The sequence below is a fragment of the Xyrauchen texanus genome, chromosome 30 (genome assembly GCF_025860055.1).
Source record: "Xyrauchen texanus isolate HMW12.3.18 chromosome 30, RBS_HiC_50CHRs, whole genome shotgun sequence".
In the NCBI taxonomy this organism is placed as follows: domain Eukaryota; kingdom Metazoa; phylum Chordata; class Actinopteri; order Cypriniformes; family Catostomidae; genus Xyrauchen; species Xyrauchen texanus.
The window spans coordinates 41,112,438-41,132,925 of record NC_068305.1 but is presented as its reverse complement, the minus strand read 5'-3'; the positions used below and the strand labels follow the sequence as shown (position 1 = coordinate 41,132,925).

At 41.8% G+C, this 20,488-nt stretch overlaps 1 protein-coding gene across 1 annotated transcript in view; it reads left to right on the top strand.

The window, feature by feature from the left end:
- Positions 1–20,488, top strand: part of LOC127623971 (MAM domain-containing glycosylphosphatidylinositol anchor protein 2-like) — a 127,377-nt gene that overhangs the window by 42,545 nt on the left and 64,344 nt on the right. The window contains exons 5-6 of the mRNA XM_052098539.1: positions 6,758–6,896; positions 7,168–7,437. Of these exons, the coding sequence (XP_051954499.1) occupies positions 6,758–6,896; positions 7,168–7,437 (409 nt within the window). The remainder of the gene's footprint in view (positions 1–6,757; positions 6,897–7,167; positions 7,438–20,488) is intronic.

Here is a 20,488-nt window from a genome sequence, read left to right as displayed (position 1 = left end):
CTATGTGATTGCTAGATTATTGCTAGGCTGTTCTGGGTGGTTGCGAGGGCGTTGCTAGATGGTTGTTAGAGTGTTGCAAGATGGTTCCTGGGTAACTGCTAGGGTGTTTGGCTGGTTGCTTGGGTATTGCTAGATGGTTGCTAGGCTGTTCTAGGGGGTTGCTAGAGCATTGCTAGTTTGTTCTGGGTGGTTGCGAGGGCGTTGCTAGATGGTTGTTAGGGTGTTGCTAGATGGTTGCTGGGTGTTCTGGGTAACTGCTAGGGTGTTTAGAGTGGTTGCTAGAGTGTTGGTAGATGGTTGCTAGGCTGTACTATGTGATTGCTAGATTATTGCTAGGCTGTTCCAGGTGGTTGCGAGGGCGTTGCTAGATGGTTGTTAGAGTGTTGCAAGATGGTTCCTGGGTAACTGCTAGGGTGTTTGGCTGGTTGCTTGGGTATTGCTAGATGGTTGCTAGGCTGTTCTAGGGGGTTGCTAGAGCATTGCTGGTTTGTTCTGGGTGGTTCTGAGGCGTTGCTAGATGGTTGTTAGGGTGTTGCTAGATGGTTGCTGGGTGTTCTGGGTAACTGCTAGGGTGTTTAGGGTGGTTGCTAGAGTGTTGGTAGATGGTTGCTAGGCTGTACTATGTGATTGCTAGATTATTGCTAGGCTGTTCTGGGTGGTTGCGAGGGCGTTGCTAGATGGTTTTTAGAGTGTTGCAAGATGGTTCCTGGGTAACTGCTAGGGTGTTTGGCTGGTTGCTTGGGTATTGCTAGATGGTTGCTAGGCTGTTCTAGGGGGTTGCTAGAGCATTGCTGGTTTGTTCTGGGTGGTTGCGAGGGCGTTGCTAGATGGTTGTTAGGGTGTTGCTAGATGGTTGCGAGGGCGTTGCTAGATGGTTTTTAGAGTGTTGCAAGATGGTTCCTGGGTAACTGCTAGGGTGTTTGGCTGGTTGCTTGGGTATTGCTAGATGGTTGCTAGGCTGTTCTAGGGGGTTGCTAGAGCATTGCTGGTTTGTTCTGGGTGGTTGCAAGGGCGTTGCTAGATGGTTGTTAGGGTGTTGCTAGATGGTTGCTGGGTGTTCTGGGTAACTGCTAGGGTGTTTAGGGTGGTTGCTAGAGTGTTGGTAGATGGTTGCTAGGCTGTACTATGTGATTGCTAGATTATTGCTAGGCTGTTCCAGGTGGTTGCGAGGGCGTTGCTAGATGGTTGTTAGAGTGTTGCAAGATGGTTCCTGGGTAACTGCTAGGGTGTTTGGCTGGTTGCTTGGGTATTGCTAGATGGTTGCTAGGCTGTTCTAGGGGGTTGCTAGAGCATTGCTGGTTTGTTCTGGGTGGTTGCGAGGGCGTTGCTAGATGGTTGTTAGGGTGTTGCTAGATGGTTGCTGGGTGTTCTGGGTAACTGCTAGGGTGTGTAGGGTGGTTGCTAGATTGTTGGTAGATGGTTGCTAGGCTGTACTATGTGATTGCTAGATTATTGCTAGGCTGTTCTGGGTGGTTGCGAGGGCATTGCTAGATGGTTGTTAGAGTGTTGCAAGATGGTTCCTGGGTAACTGCTAGGGTGTTTGGCTGGTTGCTTGGGTATTGCTAGATGGTTGCTAGGCTTTTCTAGGGGGTTGCTAGAGCATTGCTGGTTTGTTCTGGGTGGTTGCGAGGGCGTTGCTAGATGGTTGTTAGGGTGTTGCTAGATGGTTGCTGGGTGTTCTGGGTAACTGCTAGGGTGTTTAGAGTGGTTGCTAGAGTGTTGGTAGATGGTTGCTAGGCTGTACTATGTGATTGCTAGATTATTGCTGGGTTGTTCCGGGTGGTTGCAAGGGCGTTGCTAGTTGGTTGTTAGGGTGTTGCAAGATGGTTCCTGGGTAACTGCTAGGGTGTTTGGCTGGTTGCTTGGGTATTGCTAGATGGTTGCTAGGCTGTTCTAGGGGGTTGCTAGAGCATTGCTGGTTTGTTCTGGGTGGTTGCGAGGGCGTTGCTAGATGGTTGTTAGGGTGTTGCTAGATGGTTGCTGGGTGGTCTGGGTAGCTGTTAGGGTGATTTGAGTGGTTGCTAGACCATTGCTAGATGGTAGCTAGGGTGTTCTAGTTGGTTGCTAGAGTGTTGCTGGGTTGTTCTGGGTGGTTGCTAGATGGTTTTTAGGGTGTTGCTAGATGGTTTCTGGGGTTTTCTGGGTGGTTACTAGAGTATTGCCAAATGGTTGGTAGGGTGTTGCTAGATGGTTGTTCTAGGTGGTTGCTAGGTGGTTGTTTATTGGGTCAAGTGAAAAGAGTCTGTGATAATCTGCTCTCTAGATCTGTCTAGACTCTCTCCTTCAATGTATGTTTATGTTTTTTGTTTTTTTGTGGAGTATCTCACTGAGCCACAATTTGGACACATTTGTTAATTCTTTTCCTCTCTCTGATTTCATAGCAAATGGATTTTTATTTCAATGAGTTTTGCATCCAGAGCTTGACAGCCGAACGCTATCAAGCATCCAGACACAGACCATGAGGTCACATTGATGGATCACACCCGCATTATAAAATTACATCTGTGGAGGGGGGTGTCTGAGTGATAATTGGAATATGAAAGTGAGAATCGCTCTTATTTCTGAGGACGGGCGCCGTGTGATCCGTCTGATATTCTAATCTATTCTGATGAGTGCGACGGCACATCAGAGAGCGCGATCATAAACTCGCCGGGCCGGTCTGTGTCTGCCTCCAATCTGAAGATGCTGTACAAGCGTTCAGAACTGACGGTATAAAGACCCCCTGCCTCACTGCGCTGTAATGTGGTAGCAAAAGACGATAAGGCCCTGCGACGCAATCCGTAGAGTGGCTATTATTTCCGCAAATTAAAATTGGCTTTGAAATGGGGAATGCAGCAAAGTAAATGGATTTTCAGCAGAACCGTAATGAGATGGAGATAAATAATGAACTCACGTGCACAGACGGAAGAGCGTTGTGCAACCTTTAGGGGAGTTTTTATTTGTGTGTTCATGATATATAATATTGCACAGGGTGTTTGAGAGAATACAGGGGCGTGAGATGTGCAGTCATGTTCTCTTCATGCGCTGTGTTGATTTTAGCATTTTGAATGGCTGTTTAGTGGCTGTTGTCATGTCGTAGATGCTTTCTTGTCCAAAGTGACTTTCAGCGTCCTTGCTACAGGGGCGGAAACCTCTGCATGTATCTGTGGTTAACTGACTTGCTCAAGGATGATATAGTGCTCTAGTAAGTGACCTTGTCCCCGTCACGTTTCATCATCTGTAATATTCTCACCGTCTTTCTCATGCTGAGTTCTGGAAAGTCCAAAGCATTGTAAAGGGACAGTTCACCCCCAAAAAAAAAGAACATTCTGTCATCATATACTCACCCTCAGGAGATCCCAGATATGTATAACTTTCTTTCTTCTGTTGAACACAAATTAAGACTTTTAGAAGAATATCTCAGCTCTGTTGGTCCTTACAATGCAAGTGAATGGTGACCAGAACTTTGAAGCTCCAAAAAGCACACAAAGGCAGCATAAAAGTAATCTATAAAACTCCAGTGGTTTACTCCATGTCTTCAGAAGTGATATGATAGGTGTGGGTGAGAAACAGATTAATATAAATCTCCACTTTCACTTTCACTTCCACATTCTTCTTCTTTTGTTTTTTGGCAATTAACATTCTTCTTTGTGCATTTCAGCACCTACTTGTCAGCGCTAGTCAAAGGTGGAGATCTTTATTAAAAAATTATGTAAATATTGATCTGTTTCTCACCCACACCTATCATATCACTTCTGAAGACATGGATTAAACCACTGGAATACCTTTATGCTGCCTTTGTGTGCTTTTTGGAGCTTCAAAGTTCTGGTCACCATTCACTTTCATTTTATGGACCTACAGAGCTGAAATATTCTTCTAAAAATCTTAATTTTTGTTCTGCAGAAGAAAGAAACTCTTACACATCTGGGATGGCATGAGGGTGAGAATATGATGAGGGTCCATACAATGCAAGTGAATGGTGACCAGAACTTAGAAGCTCCAAAAAGCACATAAAGGCAGCCTGAAATTAATCTATAAGACTCCAGTGGTTTAATCCATGTCTTGAGAAGTGATATGATGGGTGTGTGTGAGAAACAGATCATCATTTAAGTCCTTTTTACTATAAATCTCCACTTTCACTTTCACTTTTCTACTTTTGTTTTGGCGATTCACATTTTTTCGTGCATATCGCCACCTACTGGGCAGGGAGGAGAATGTATAGTAAAAAATAAACAAGTGTGCTCGGCAAATGTTGTCAGTATTAATCTCAAGTCAACATCTGGCTAATGCAAACCTCCACCTTAAACTCAGACGCGTGTTACTCTGCAGATCATTTAAGCCGTATGCATTTGATGTTTGTTCCTGCACTGGGAGACGGGGTTATAACCTACTGGAAACCATTTCTCTGAGTTTGAGAGATCTTAAAGCACTTTGAGTTGAACAGCTCTCTATAAACCAGCACACTTGGTCTATACTTGAACTTTGGGTCACATAGGAAAAATAGGTCATGTGATCAAACTATAGCACAATGTGAGTGCGAAACTTCAGAAGATGAAAATGGCTCTTGATTTTTGAAGTGATGATTCAACCACTCACCTCCTGAGAAATTGGGTTGCTCTGAATCAGTGGCAGTTTCAAGCAGATTTGGACTTTTATTAGACAAAAAAATACCACATGCTAAACTTTACATCGGTGCTTCACGGCTGGCTTTGCTTCAGGAGTTTCTATTGGACACTTAAAGGGACAGTTCACCCTAAAATGAAATTCTCTCATCATTTACTCACCCTCATGATATCCCAGGTGTGTGTGACTTTCTATCTTCTCTAGAACACATTTGAAGAAAAATCAACAAAATATCTCATCTCAGAGGGTCCTTACAATGCAAGTGAATGGAGATTTGTCTTTTGAAGCTCCAAAAATCACAGACAGTCAGCATAAGCGTCATTGAAATGACTCCAGCGGCTCGCCTAAAGATATTAAGGAAATAAGTGTCCTGAGATATCTCTCTGGGACAGCTATAGACTCTGTAAACAGCAAACAAAAACGTGTCGCTTTTCACCTGTCAATCATTGTGCTCGTTCTCATAGTGTTGCATATGAAGTGGATCACTGAGGCTGTGATTCATAATGTTTGTCAGTTGAGGGTGCTACTGAGCCACTGTTGAATTCGACAGCCACAGGAACAAACAACGGTCATAAATAATCTTTGAAGGGTGGGGTTTTGGAATGAGGGGGCGTGGCTAATTCAACATCGCAGAACACTAAAATCTCTTCCAGCACCTTTAAGTACTTTTACATATAATCCAACACTTCATGAGAGGGTGGAGTCCAAGCGGTCTCTCGTGTGATGTATTCACGTTGCCATGGATACAGAAGTAATCTCACGTTCTTGAATACTTGAGTACTTAAATATTGATCTTTTTCACAGCTAAAGCAATCGTGTCACTTTAGAAGACATTACATTAACCTCTGGAGTCATATGGATGACATTATAATGACTGTCTGTGATTTTTGGAGCTTCAGAAGAGAAATCTCGCTGACTATCACCGCTGGAGTCGCGAGATTGAATCCAGGGTGTGCTGAACAACTCCAATCAGGTCTCCTTAGCAACCAAATTGCCCCGGTTGCTAGGGAGGGTAGAGTCACATGGGGTAACCTCCTCGTGGTCGCTGTAATGTGGTTTTCGCTCTCGGTGGGGCGTGTGGTGAGTGACTCCAGCCGGGTCTCCTTAGCAACCAAATTGGCCCAGTTGCTAGGGAAGATAGAGTCACATGGGGTAACCTCCTCGTGGTCACTATAATGTGGTTCTCACTCTCGGTGGGGCGTGTGGTGAGTGACTCCAGCCGGGTCTCCTTAGCAACCAAATTGGCCCGGTTGCTAGGGAGGGTAGAGTCACATGGGGTAACCTCCTCGTGGTCGCTATAATGTGGTTCTCGCTCTCGGTGGAGCGTGTGGCGAGTTGTGCGTGGATGCCGCGGAGAATAGCGTGAAGCCTCCACACACGCTACGTCTCCATGGTAACATGCTCAACAAGTAAATTGGCACGTACTGTTCATGATGCCGCGTTCCTGGGGGTCCCGCAGGTCACGCGCTTTGGTTTGTGGCTCGCCGCCGGCTGGCGATTGCTGTCTTCCTGTCCATTGTTGCTAATGGGGGGCGCGACTCTACTTGATTCCAGCTATTGGTCATACTTTACTATGAACCAAGTCCTAGAAGCCCCTCCTCCTGTCCTTTTCCCGGAAGAGGAGCGGGAATACTCCCGGGTTGGCGTTACTTGCGCGAACGCAAATTTAAACACACATTTATAATCCAGCGATCAAACTCGCAAGGCAAAAATCTTCGCGTTGTATGTGAACGCACCATTAGACATCAGTGTGGTATCCATTATGGCTGCACGATTGATTGAATTGAGAATGAAATTGCGATATTGTCTTGCACTTTTATAAAACCGTCTTCGTTCAGAGCTTCAGTCAGCGATGTGCGATTGTGTGGCGGCCTCTAGTGTGTGTGTGATGAGCAGCGCAGCCATATTAGATGATGCTTATCAATCCTGCTGGACATCCAAAGACGCCTTTGATATGTGCATTAAATGTTTTTCTAAGCATGCACGCGTTACAGCGAATCAGAATGGAGTATTTGAAAAGACCTTGGAATAAATGTATATAACTTTGGAAAATAATGATATGTATATACTGTATGTAAATATGTCAATTGTAAGTGCTTGTGGTTGTTGAAGCAAATTTGGCATTTTCATGCCGTTCTTGGCCTCTCGCTCTGAGTTGCAGGGGGAAACGAAGATCCTGAAGCTGAAGAACTTGAGGCCCAAAGATTACGCCAACTACAGCTGCATCGCCTCCGTCAGGAACGTGTGCGGCATCGGTGACCGAAGAGTCGTCTTCAGACTCACTAATAAAACAGGTTTGACTCGTCGCTCATACACCATCATTCACACACCAATGGCGGCAGAGCTGCATGTAAGGTGCTAGTCTGCCATTGGGAGCAACTTGGGGTTCAGTGTCTTGCCCAAGGACACTTCGGCATGTGGAGTCATGTGGGCTGGGAATCAAACCACCAACCCTGCGATTAGTGACTGACCCGCTCTACCACCTGAGCCACAGCCACCCTAAATTGTGACATAGTATTTGTTAACAGTAGGCAGGATACAATGTGTCCGTTTGCTCTTCTGCAGCTTCTCCGTCCATCAAGCTGTTGGTGGAAGATCCGATCGTGGTGAATCCCGGGCAGACGGTGTCGCTCGTGTGCATCACGACGGGCGGAGAGCCCGTGCCAACCCTCACCTGGTCCGTCAGCTCGGGCGCTCTACCTGTGAAGAGTGTGATGAAGGATGGCACACTCACCCTGCCTGCCATATCCTCAGAGGACGCTGGCATCTACAGCTGCGTGGCCAGCAATAACGTGGGAAACCCGGCGAAAAAATCCACAACCATCATCGTTAGAGGTAAAGTGTTTTGATTCATAGCATGAAAATAGCAGAAATATGTTAATGTCAAAGAGAAATGACTTACTGTGTCTCATGCATTTTATGATGGGTGAAATTAAAAACTGAATTGGCACTTTTGCAGTCTTGAATGGCACTGCAGGAATGCGTAGAGTCTGCACTAAATAGGGAGCAAGGGAGCATCCTATAGCTCTCCTATAACTGTTCTGAGACCAGTGCAGACAGACAGCACACTGGAGGTTAAGTTGTGCACTAAATAGGGAGCAAGGGAGCATCCTATAGCTCTCCTATAACTGTTCTGAGACCAGTGCAGACAGACAGCACACTGGAGGTTAAGTTGTGCACTAAATAGGGAGCAAGGGAGCATCCTATAGCTCTCCTATAACTGTTCTGAGACCAGTGCAGACAGACAGCACACTGGAGGTTAAGTCATGCACTAAATAGGGAGCAAGGGAGCATCCTATAGCTCTCCTATAACTGTTCTGAGACCAGTGCAGACAGACAGCACACTGGAGGTTAAGTCATGCACTAAATAGGGAGCAAGGGAGCATCCTATAACTCTCCATAACTGTTCTGAGACCAGTGCAGACAGACAGCACACTGGAGGTTAAGTCATTCACTAAATAGGGAGCAAGGGAGCATCCTATAACTCTCCTATAACTGTTCTGAGACCAGTGCAGACAGACAGCACACTGGAGGTTAAGTAATGCACTAAATAGGGAACAAGGGAGCATCATATAGCTCTCTATAACTGTTCTGAGACCAGCGCAGACAGACAGCACACTGGAGGTTAAGTCATGCACTAAATAGGGAGCAAGGGAGCATCCTATAGCTCTCATATAACTGTTCTGAGACCAGTGCAGACAGACAGCACACTGGAGGTTAAGTCATGCACTAAATAGGGAGCAAGGGAGCATCCTATAGCTCTCCTATAACTGTTCTGAGACCAGTGCAGACAGACAGCACACTGGAGGTTAAGTCATGCACTAAATAGGGAGCAAGGGAGCATCCTATAGCTCTCCTATAACTGTTCTGAGACCAGTGCAGACAGACAGCACACTGGAGGTTAAGTCATGCACTAAATAGGGAGCAAGGGAGCATCCTATAACGCTCCTATAACTGTTCTGAGACCAGTGCAGACAGACAGCACACTGGATATAGGATGCTCCCTTGCTCCCTATTTAGTTAATGACTTAACCTCCAGTGTGCTGTCTGTCTGCACTGGTCTCAGAACAGTTTGAAATGCTCCTTATTTTCATCATAACTCAATATAAAGCCTCTGAAAGACACATTTTATGTTTTGAATTGAACCGTTGATTCTCAATGTGATGATGACAGTAAATATAGAATTTTGAAGATAAAATAGCCCTATAGTCCATGTACGTGGACATTGTGTTTAACGGCGCGGCGTTTCGCAATAAATCACTCAAATGTTTAAAATGGCATATCGGATGAAACTAGACACTGTAATCTTTTGACTCTAACAGGTTTCGATGTAAAAACGTCATTCGTTTTCTGACCAGATGCAGTTTTGTTGGCGTTTCTCCTAAAGACAAACTCCGCTGTTATCAGCACCATGTTGTTTGGTCACATGACTCTGTACGTCTTAGTAGTTTAACCCTTTACTGACAGCCCAGAGTCTCCTGAACCGAGATCAGTTGATTTAAATGAAAATAAATGATGCGTTGCGTATAGCAAAGACAAAATACAACGTCCACGCATGTGTGCGCGGGGGTCGCACAAGGTCAAATATAAATCGTTCCCTGATGATGTAAAACGAACACTGATCATGTGCTTCTATATTTGTCCTTTTGTCCTTTTAGTAGCTTGTAGTGCAACAAAACACTACATAAACACTGAAAATAAAAGTCAATTTAAACAATAAGAGTGAACAGGTTCAGAGTCAAAAGCTCTCTGTCCCGGAGACATACCCACTGGAAAATGGCGGCTTCTGTGAAAAACCTGTAGGAGCTACAAGACGCAGCTCGCCATTCTTTACAGAGAGAGAGAGAGACAGAGAGAGAGAGAGAGAGAGAGAGAGAGAGAGAGAGATCTGTTTTTGGCAGCAGACGGGATCCTTTAATCCAAAGGAAAGATCATGACAGAGGGCCGCTGGCATGCCACGAGCACGCATGCTGGGACACCGGAGGAACCGGCCAAACTGAAAGTCATCGCGAGCTGTTGCGAGCGTGCCGAGAAAAGCTGCCATCTGCTGCGGCGAGATCTGCCCAAACACAGACATGGCGTTTGCCAGCCCAGCGCTCGGAGGGCCATTTAAAAACCGGTGTGACAAACAAACATAAACGAGCCAAACTCAAAAAATCAAAAGAACAACGTAAGAAATGACGTTTTGCTGAAAGAAAACGAATCCTGTTTCTATGAGCATTCAAATGCATTATTATGATCATAATTAAATACCCCCCATCTCCCAACTCTCATGATAAAAATGGCACGATAATCCATGAATAAAATGCATTTAAGGCAGCACTGTATATGCAATTGCGACCATAATGTATAAATCATTTTTGGGTAATTTTTGGATTAGCAAGAATGAGACAAATTACACATCTAAACTAACGTATTAAACCTATAACTGTTCTGAGACCAGTGCAGACAGACAGCACACTGGAGGTTAAGTCATGCACTAAATAGGGAGCAAGGGAGCATCCTATAGCTCTCTATAACTGTTCTGAGACCAGTGCAGACAGACAGCACACTGGAGGTTAAGTGACGCACTAAATAGGGAGCAAGGGAGCATCCTATAGCTCTCTATAACTGTTCTGAGACCAGTGCAGACAGACAGCACACTGGAGGTTAAGTCATGCACTAAATGGGGAGCAAGGGAGCATCCTATAGCTCTCCTATAACTGTTCTGAGACCAGTGCAGACAGACAGCACACTGGAGGTTAAGTCATGCACTAAATAGGGAGCAAGGGAGCATCCTATAGCTCTCTATAACTGTTCTGAGACCAGTGCAGACAGACAGCACACTGGAGGTTAAGTCATGCACTAAATAGGGAGCAAGGGAGCATCCTATAGCTCTCCTATAACTGTTCTGAGACCAGTGCAGACAGACAGCACACTGGAGGTTAAGTCATGCACTAAATAGGGAGCAAGGGAGCATCCTATAGCTCTCCTATAACTGTTCTGAGACCAGTGCAGACAGACAGCACACTGGAGGTTAAGTCACGCACTAAATAGGGAGCAAGGGAGCATCCTATAGCTCTCTATAACTGTTCTGAGACCAGTGCAGACAGACAGCACACTGGAGGTTAAGTCATGCACTAAATAGGGAGCAAGGGAGCATCCTATAGCTCTCCTATAACTGTTCTGAGACCAGTGCAGACAGACAGCACACTGGAGGTTAAGTCATGCACTAAATAGGGAGCAAGGGAGCACCCTATAGCTCTCCTATAACTGTTCTGAGACCAGTGCAGACAGACAGCACACTGGAGGTTAAGTCATGCACTAAATAGGGAGCAAGGGAGCATCCTATAGCTCTCCTATAACTGTTCTGAGACCAGTGCAGACAGACAGCACACTGGAGGTTAAGTCATGCACTAAATAGGGAGCAAGGGAGCATCCTATAACTCTCCTATAACTGTTCTGAGACCAGTGCAGACAGACAGAACACTGGAGGTTAAGTCATGCACTAAATAGGGAGCAAGGGAGCGTCCTATAGCTCTCTATGCAGTTAAGTGTGTTCACTCCTAATATCTGATCATAAGTTCAGTTTCAGGCTGCAGATGATGTTTGGATCACTCAACATGTTTGACACACATTTGATTAATAAAAATAGCTTATTTAAAACTAGCGCATTCAGTGTAGTTCAAACTCGAGCTGTTATGGCGAGATGCGTTGTCTGTTGTTTCTGGTTTTGACACTTTGTGTTAGTAAAGCATTCAACAAACCATCCGTCATTCAAGTCATCAAACATCAAGTCAATCTCCCACTCTTTACATTGTTGTGGCAGGGCGGGACCGGGTCGTGATTCTAGACACCCGGCCCCTGATCAGGCTAATCAAGCCTCAGAGAGGGATCATTTTGACAATTTTTCCACGTGTTTCTCACGCAATCGTCGGTGGAGACTGCCGTGTAGTTATTTCCATAATTTATTTTCCACACCGTTCTAATATTACACATCTCAGATAACCCCGCCCCTAAATGCATTGCAAAAACAATATGAGCTGTGATTGATCCACGTGTTCTGGTGTTGCTGTAAATGTATTCATGTACTCCCCGCATCAGAGCCACTGAAGACGCTGTGGACAAGCTGGACTGGTAATCTGGCATACCGGGCATTTTCCCAGTGGGCCGACGCACTTTTGGGGGTGATCAGAGGCGGACTGGCCATCGGGAGAACCGAGCGGGCCTGTGGGTTGGCTGCGAAACGGCTCGAATGGGCCGCGATAAGGTAAAATGAGCTTATGCAGAAAAGGACAGCGAACGCCCCCCGCTCAACTTTTGGGCAGTTGCTCTGCGGCCGATTTCTCTTCCCAATCCAGCCTGAACTCCGGTATTTACACTGTCGGTCATATCGGTTCTGATTTGTTGTTGTTTTTATAGTAACCGAAGGCACAGCCCTCTTCCTGAAAGGGGGCGGGGAGCAGCAGCAGCTCATTTGCATTTAAAGAGACACACACGATATTAGCGCGTTTTTGATTCCACCCAAAAAGAGGCTTTTATAACATGATATAATAAATGACCCGTGGGGTATTATGAGCTGAAACTTCACACACATTCTGGGGACACCTGAGACTTATATTACATCTTAAAAATGGGCATAATAGGTCTCCTTTAAATGCAAACCTGCCGTGAGCTCTGAAGTTGTTAATCGATGGTATATGCTTCTGTTGATCAGTCATTATCTTTACTTAATTGAAGTTTATTAGAAGCAGTTTCATGTGTTTTTCATAATTTAGTTGGATTAGGTCAAATCCGTGTGATATGGTAGTATTACGGCACCTTTGGAAATCTGTCCATTTGAGCTGCAGTCGTTAACACGATTAAATCGTTCTCCGCAGAAACCACACGGTGCCGTCCATCTCCGGATTATTCCACCGAACAGGGATGTAATCGCGTTAGCTGGAGCACATCCACAGCTCGGATCAGAAAGGTTGCTGATGCGGTCTCTCGGCATTGTATAACCATAATTGAAAACCTCCAAAGCAGATAATATGAAACGCATTATATTCACAATAACGAGTGTATTCCTCAATAACCTGCTGTTTTACGAACTGAGCGAGAAGAAACTAATATGCACTATATGCATCCCGCAGGCCTACATTAAAGCCAGCCTTAAAGGGTTAGTGCACCCAAAATGAGCCTGCTGAATATATATATAGTGCCTCCCAAATATTCAATTGGTGTGCCGCCTATGAAGGGATCTCCTACTGTATGTAGCCAGTAGACCGTGAAGCAGCTGTCAGCTGCAGACTCATTTAGCCAAAGATGTTCTCTTGGAACAACATCCAGTCCATCAAATGTAAGCTAATGGCACAAGCGTCCGATCTATTTATATCTAGGACACACTATAATAGAGCTGTGCATCTCCATTAGTATGTTAGTTGTATGTATGTATCGGAGACCGAGGGTGGCATGGGTGGAACGGGTGGCATGCTGAAACATTGCTCTGCGCTAATGCACGTCCAGCACTGATGCATTTAGAAAGAAATGAAACTCACTGTTTATAAAATCTGTGATTTAAGGTGTCACTTGTTGGATGTATTATTGAAACATAATGTACATTAATGAATTTATTCCAGCTGTGGAAATGTTTCATTTTATTATTTTATTTGGTAACACTTTACAATAAGGTTCTTCAGTTTCTCATCATTAATAAAGGCATCGTTTTCATGAACTATCAATAAATATATATAAAATAATGAGCATTTGTTAAAGGCGTTGTTCGTATTTAGTTCAGTAATGTAGTTAAATAATGTAAACAAATGTTCCTTAATTTTATTGAAATATTATTAGGTTTGTCAATAAATTAAAATGATTAATTGTGAATAATGTCATGTTTCTGTGTTTAAATGAGTTTAATATTTAGATTTTTGTTTATGTGTTTTTTTAAATCTGCAAGAAAATCTACCATGATTGAGAAAGATATTTATAATTTAATTAATCATTTAATTAATAGTTTTTTTTATGTATTTAAATTGGCATAAAAGTTGCACAATAAACACTACCATGACAAATAAATACAATTATAATTTTATTCAGTTATTTATTTATTTATTTTAAATTACAGTACAAAAAAATATTACTATGACATTTAAATGCATATTTATCTATATATAATAGAAATTCTTACTAGTAAACATTTAATTTGAGCTCTTTAATTTAAAATCTTACAAGTAAAAATTAAATTAGAGCCCTTTAATTGAAAATCGTAATATTAAAAATTCAATTCGAGCTTTTTAATTGAAAATCGTAATATTAAGAATTAAATTCCAGCTCTTTAATTGACAATTTTAATATTAAAAATTCAATTCCAGCTCTTTAATTGAAAATCGTAATATTAAGAATTAAATTCGAGCTCTTTAATTCGAGCTGCCTCGAATGCATATTTATCTATAATATATTAATAAATTAATTAATTCATTAGTGCTTAATTGTCATGAAAATAATGTTAAAATGCAAAAAACAAATCTTAATGGTACAAAAAAATATTTCTTATTTTTTCTTTTTTGTAATTAAGTTATCAATAAATACTATCATGACATATACATAAATATATAATATTTATAATATATCTTGATGTGTTGATTTATTTAAAAATGTTTTTTTTTCTATTATATAAATCAGCATAAAGACATAAAGTATTTGAAACTGAGCGTATGCTTTAAGCTCGCAGTCTTTGAATAGAAACATGTTTTATTCAGACTGTATCTGTTTAAATGTCTGTTGTATGATGAGCTACATGAGGTGCATCATCGCTAATGAACAATGCATTTGCATTATGAGTGCATTTGCTTTTTATAATCATGTGCTTTTATCTTGACTCAAGCCGGCTCTGTGTAAAAGCACGAGTGTTATTGGCCCTCGATGCAATGATGGAAACATCAAAGGTTTTATAAGAGATCAACAGAGCAGCAGCCGCAGCATCAATAATGCATCTCAAATGTGCTTTTGTGTGTGTTAACCCGCGTTCCTGTGTCTCAGTGCCGCCTTCTCTGTGAGCAACAGAACTTTCAATGCGGATTCCGCAAGTGTTGCGATGGTTATATTCGTCCCTTCATTTCCTCAGTGTGTCCTCATTGAAGATTAACATGCTCGTGAGGAGCGCATGTGTTGTGTTTGTGAGGGCACGAGGCACTGAGCATGCTCTGTGTTGTGCAGGACTCGATCTAGTGTCTTTCCAGGTAACACTCCATTAGCTCTGAAACGACAACAGCAGGAGACGGGCGCAATTCAAGCGGAATTCAGGTGTTGCAGAAGAGCAGATGGACATAAAGGATTCTGGACTGAGGCTGTTAAAGGACAGTTGAACTGTAGTCACTTCAGTGTCTCTGGGGTCCGTGTAGACTAGTGTTGTGAGGTATGACTGAATGGGGAACGGTAGAAATGTATTAAATGAATTTGTACAGCTGTCAGTGAGCAGTGCATTAGTGGTTTTGGTGTCAAATTCATGCTTTGATTTTTCATTCTCACAGTTGCACAATTAGGATTTTCGTATGTTAAAGCTCCAACTGGCATCAGAATTGGATGAAATTTGGCATGTGCCTTCATAATGTTCTGTTGTCTCTGTGTACCAAGTTCTGTTTTGTTTCAATATTGTGCTCAAAAGATACAGGCGTATTAGTCATAATGGGCCACACACAAAAATATTTTGGCTAATATCTTCTGGAAAAAAATAATCTAATTATTTTTGATTACTTTTTGTTTGATTCAAGATGACTTGAATCAAAAGATGCAGAATTCCAACTACTTCAATGAAACATTCGCAGAGTTATGACAGTTTATATGTTAAAGCGCCCCCTTTTGGCAGATATTTGACATGCATCCTCAAAATGTTTTAGTGTCAACACCTACCAAGTTACATAATGTTTGGAATTTGCGTTTAGAAGATATAGGTTGAAAATTGATAATTGAAAAGCATACTAGTAAAAATTTAATTTGAGCTCTTTAATTTAAAATTTTACCAATAAAAATTATATTCCAGCTCTTTAATTGACAATTTTAATATTAAAAATTAAATTCGAGCTCTTTCATTTAAAATCGTAATATAAAAATTAAATTCGAGCTCTTTAATTGAAAATCGTAATATTAAAAATTAAATTCGAGCTCTTTAATTGAAAATCGTAATATTAAAAATTACATTTGAGCTCTTTAATTGAAAATCGTAATATTAAAAATTCAATTCGAGCTCTTTAATTGAAAATCGTAATATAAAAAATTCAATTCGAGCTCTTTAATTGAAAATCGTAATATTAAAAATTCAATTCGAGCTCTTTAATTGAAAATCGTAATATAAAAAATTCAATTCAAGCTCTTTAATTGAAAATCGTAATATTAAAAATTCAATTTGAGCTCTTTAATTGAAAATCGGAATATTAAAAATTAAATTTGAGCTCTTTAATTGAAAATCGTAATATTAAAAATTCAATTCGAGCTCTTTAATTGAAAATCTTACCAGTAAAAATTATATTTGAGCTCTTTAATTGAAAATCGGAATATTAAAAATTCAATTCGAGCTCTTTAATTGAAAATCTTACCAGTAAAAATTCAATTCAAGCTCTTTAATTGAAAATCGTAATATTAAAAATTCTATTCAAGCTCTTTAATTGAAAATCGTAATATTAAAAATTCTATTCGAGCTCTTTAATTGAAAATTGTAATATTAAAAATTCTATTCGAGCTCTTTAATTGAAAATCGGAATATTAAAAATTCAATTCAAGCTCTTTAATTGAAAATCGTAATATTAAAAATTCAATTCGAGCTCTTTAATTGAAAATCGTAATATTAAAAATTCAATTCGAGCTCTTTAATTGAAAATCGTAATATTAAAAATTCTATTCGAGCTCTTTAATTGAAAATCGTAATATTAAAAATTCTATTCGAGCTCATTAATTGAAAATCGTAATATTAAAAATTCAATTCAAGCTCTTTAATTGAAAATCGTAATATTAAAAATTCTATTCGAGCTCTTTAATTGAAAATTGTAATATTAAAAATTCTATTCGAGCTCTTTAATTGAAAATCGGAATATTAAAAATTCAATTCAAGCTCTTTAATTGAAAATCGTAATATTAAAAATTCAATTCGAGCTCTTTAATTGAAAATCGTAATATTAAAAATTCAATTCGAGCTCTTTAATTGAAAATCGTAATATTAAAAATTCTATTCGAGCTCTTTAATTGAAAATCGTAATATTAAAAATTCTATTCGAGCTCATTAATTGAAAATCGTAATATTAAAAATTCAATTCGAGCTCTTTAATTGAAAATCTTACCGGTGCGCTGAACTGTGCCTAGGCTTGAAGAGGTGGGATTGGGCACGGTTCAGTTGGACTCGGGCACGGTAGGCATCTAATGCCGACTATCTTCATGCTCTTGGATGCCAACGATTAAGTGCAATGTGCATGGGTACGGTACAATGCAACCGGGTCTAGTGTGAGTACGCCCCAACTGACACAGAGAGAGTATTTTTATTTAATGTATTTTTCCCCTTGAAAAGTCTTACTTAAAAAACAACACTGATGCCATATCAGAGCAGCTCAAACCTCTCGTACAGCTAATAATAAAGTTTATTGTCTAATAGATGATCATCTAAACCCATTTCTATAGCTGATAAAACACAGAAACCCATCAGCCCTTGAGGAATCCGATTCGCTCCACTGCGACAGTCACATGCAGTTTAGAAGGTCACACTGTTACGATCATCAAAGCAAATGATTGTGTAATGTGTTTACTGTATAATCTGGGCCGCTGATTACTCACACGGCCATCTTTTGTTGCTGTTATCTGATTTGAAAAGGTCAATCTTGCTCTCTTTGTGTCTCACCTCACCAAGAGTTTCTGTAAAATGCAATAGTTACTGTAATCTGATATCATGGTATGAGTGACTTTATATAATGGTTATGGTATCAAAATCAAGTTATGTTTGCTGGAACTTTAATGATTGCATTTTTTGTTTTGGCCGAAAAAGAAAAGGCCGAAAATATGAGCCGATATATTTGCCTCCCTGCCCCTCAGTGCTCCGGTTTCACTCTCGATCGATTTAATCATAATCACGGCGCTGCCAAGCAAAGGCCGATGTCAGCAGTGTGGAAATACTATATAATACTAATAAGCAGTACTGCTGCAACCTATACGCATACTGCGCAGTCTGCGTAGGGCACCAACTCCCTAGGAGGGCACCATCTTTCCCTAGGAGGGCACCAACTCCCTAGGAAGACACCATCTTTGTCTAAGAGGGCACCATTTACCAACTCCCTAGGAGGGCACCAACTCCCTAGGAGGACACCATCTTTCCATAGGAGGGCACCAACTCCCTAGGAGGGCACCATCTTTCCCTAGGATGGCACCAACTCCCTAGGAGGGCACCATCTTTCCCTAGGATGGCACCAACTCCCTAGGAAGACACCATCTTTCTCTTAGAGGGCACCGTTTACAACTCCCTAGGAGGGCACCAACTCCCTAGGAGGACACCATCTTTCCATAGGAGGGCACCAACTCCCTAGGAGGGCACCATCTTTCCCTAGGAGGGCACCAACTCCCTAGGAGGGCACTATCTTTCCCTAGGATGGCACCAACTCCCTAGGAAGACACCATCTTTCTCTAAGAGGGCACCATTTACCAACTCCCTAGGAGGGCACCAACTCCCTAGGAGGACACCATCTTTCCATAGGAGGGCACCAACTCCCTAGGAGGGCACCATCTTTCCCTAGGAGGGCACCAACTCCCTAGGAGGGCACCAGCTCCCTAGGAGGACACCATCTTTCCATAGGAGGGCACCAACTCCCTAGGAGGGCACCAGCTCCCTAGGAGGGCACCATCTTTCCATAGGAGGGCACCAACTCCCTAGGAGGACACCATCTTTCCATAGGAGGGCACCAACTCCCTAGGAGGGCACCATCTTTCCCTAGGAGGACACCAACTCCCTAGGAGGACACCATCTTTCCATAGGAGGGCACCAACTCCCTAGGAGGACACCATCTTTCCCTAGGAGGACACCAACTCCCTAGGAGGACACCATCTTTCCATAGGAGGGCACCAACTCCCTAGGAGGGCACCAACTCCTTAGGAGGACACCATCTTTCCCTAGGAGGACACCAACTCCCTAGGAGGGCACCATCTTTCCCTAGGAGGGCACCAGAAAGTCCACCGGGTGCCCTTCCTTGCACGTTATACATTATTAAAGGACACGAAAGCAGTTCGCTTCACGCAAACGCGACAATCCTCTTGACTACTGGCACATGAACAACGATCGCTTCCCAGTGCTTGTGCGGACTGCACACAGGTATTTATAGAGAGAGCGAGAGAGAGAGAGAGAGAGAGAGAGAGAGAGAGAGAGAGAGAGAGAGAGAGACTCTTCAGTGCAGCATCTCATGTTCTTGAGTTTCAGAAAGTGGAGCAACTTTTGTTCTTGAAGAGAGACCGGACACTTTTACTTAAATAGAAAACAGTCCAATTTGCTGTGCTTAGCAATTACATTAAAATATGTTTAGCCCTGCAAAACTTTGTTCTTCACTTGAGGCTGCATCTGTCATTTACAGTTGAGGTTGGTTTTAGTTCTAGTACTGTTGCTTTGCACAATAATTCTATATTAAAGTATAAATACATTTACATAAACCTCTGCCGTTCTGTGTTCTGCGTGTTGTTATCATTAAATGTTGTATTTGAAGATGTTAGCCTAGAGCTGCTAAGTTCATTACTTGACTGCTGTTTTGCATATCATTAGAGTTTTCTAGAACGTTACATTTATTGGATAATTGTTAAAAAAGCTAAAATCTGTTAAATTTGATTGTTAAAGAACTGAATAAAGAATCATATATTTAATATTGTTATAATATATTTTCTGTCCAATTTTGGAAACATGCTTAACAAATCATTAATTAATAGTGAATTAATGACAGAATTCACTATTAATTAATCATTAACTAATGAATAGGATTTTCCTCATTGAGAACTTTCAACTAACTGGCTAATTTAAAAAACTACTAATTAATTACTAATCAAAATATTAACGTGTGTCTAAATTGTGAATGATTGTGTTTTTATTGTGAAAATGATCATGAGATGCGCCTTCATAGAAATATCTGTGGGATCTTTTCCATTGGTGAGAACTGAAGCCGCCAGTGTCCCGATATGGCGCTGACATCTTGGGACTTGAGTCTGCGCAGTTGCGATTTCGGGACCAGACCTGCACAGTAGTGAACAGGAAGTAAAGCCGCTAAATCAAGGCCCCGCCCTCACTCTCGCTGAATCAATCGCAAGCACACGCCCCTTTTGACTTTTGACTTATGACGGTGTGAAATAATTAATTATAGAAATTTAGATATTAAATTTAAAGCTCCAATCTCCTCAGTCCTCCGAAGATCCCGAAAAAAAGTCAGTTGGTGCTTCAGTGACTACTTCACTCAGAGAACCTGTCAATCACAGCTGTCAATCATGATGTCACAGCAGCGTTTTTATAGCATCAAATAACTAAAGATAAACTTATTTTGAAAACAAACACTTGAAATGACATCAACGTGATAGAAACGACAGTAAATGACAGAAACTATCTTTGGAAGAAAGATATGTGAAGTGTAATTTAATTGTTTAGTTGGTCTCACGTCCCGTTGAATAACATGGGGAGGCGGGGCTTATGACCTATACTAGGACCAGCCACCGGGGGGCGATCGAGACGTTTTGGCTTCACTTTTGAGGGCTTGTGCGGCACACTTGATGCAAACACATTGGCACCCCGCCTTAAATGTATTTTCACATGACGCCATGTTTCTTTGTCACTTTCACGCTTAAAATAACGTAAAGCCGTCCTGCCCGTTGATAGCCGGAATAAATCTACAGCAGTATAAACAGTATTGCAATATCTCTTTCA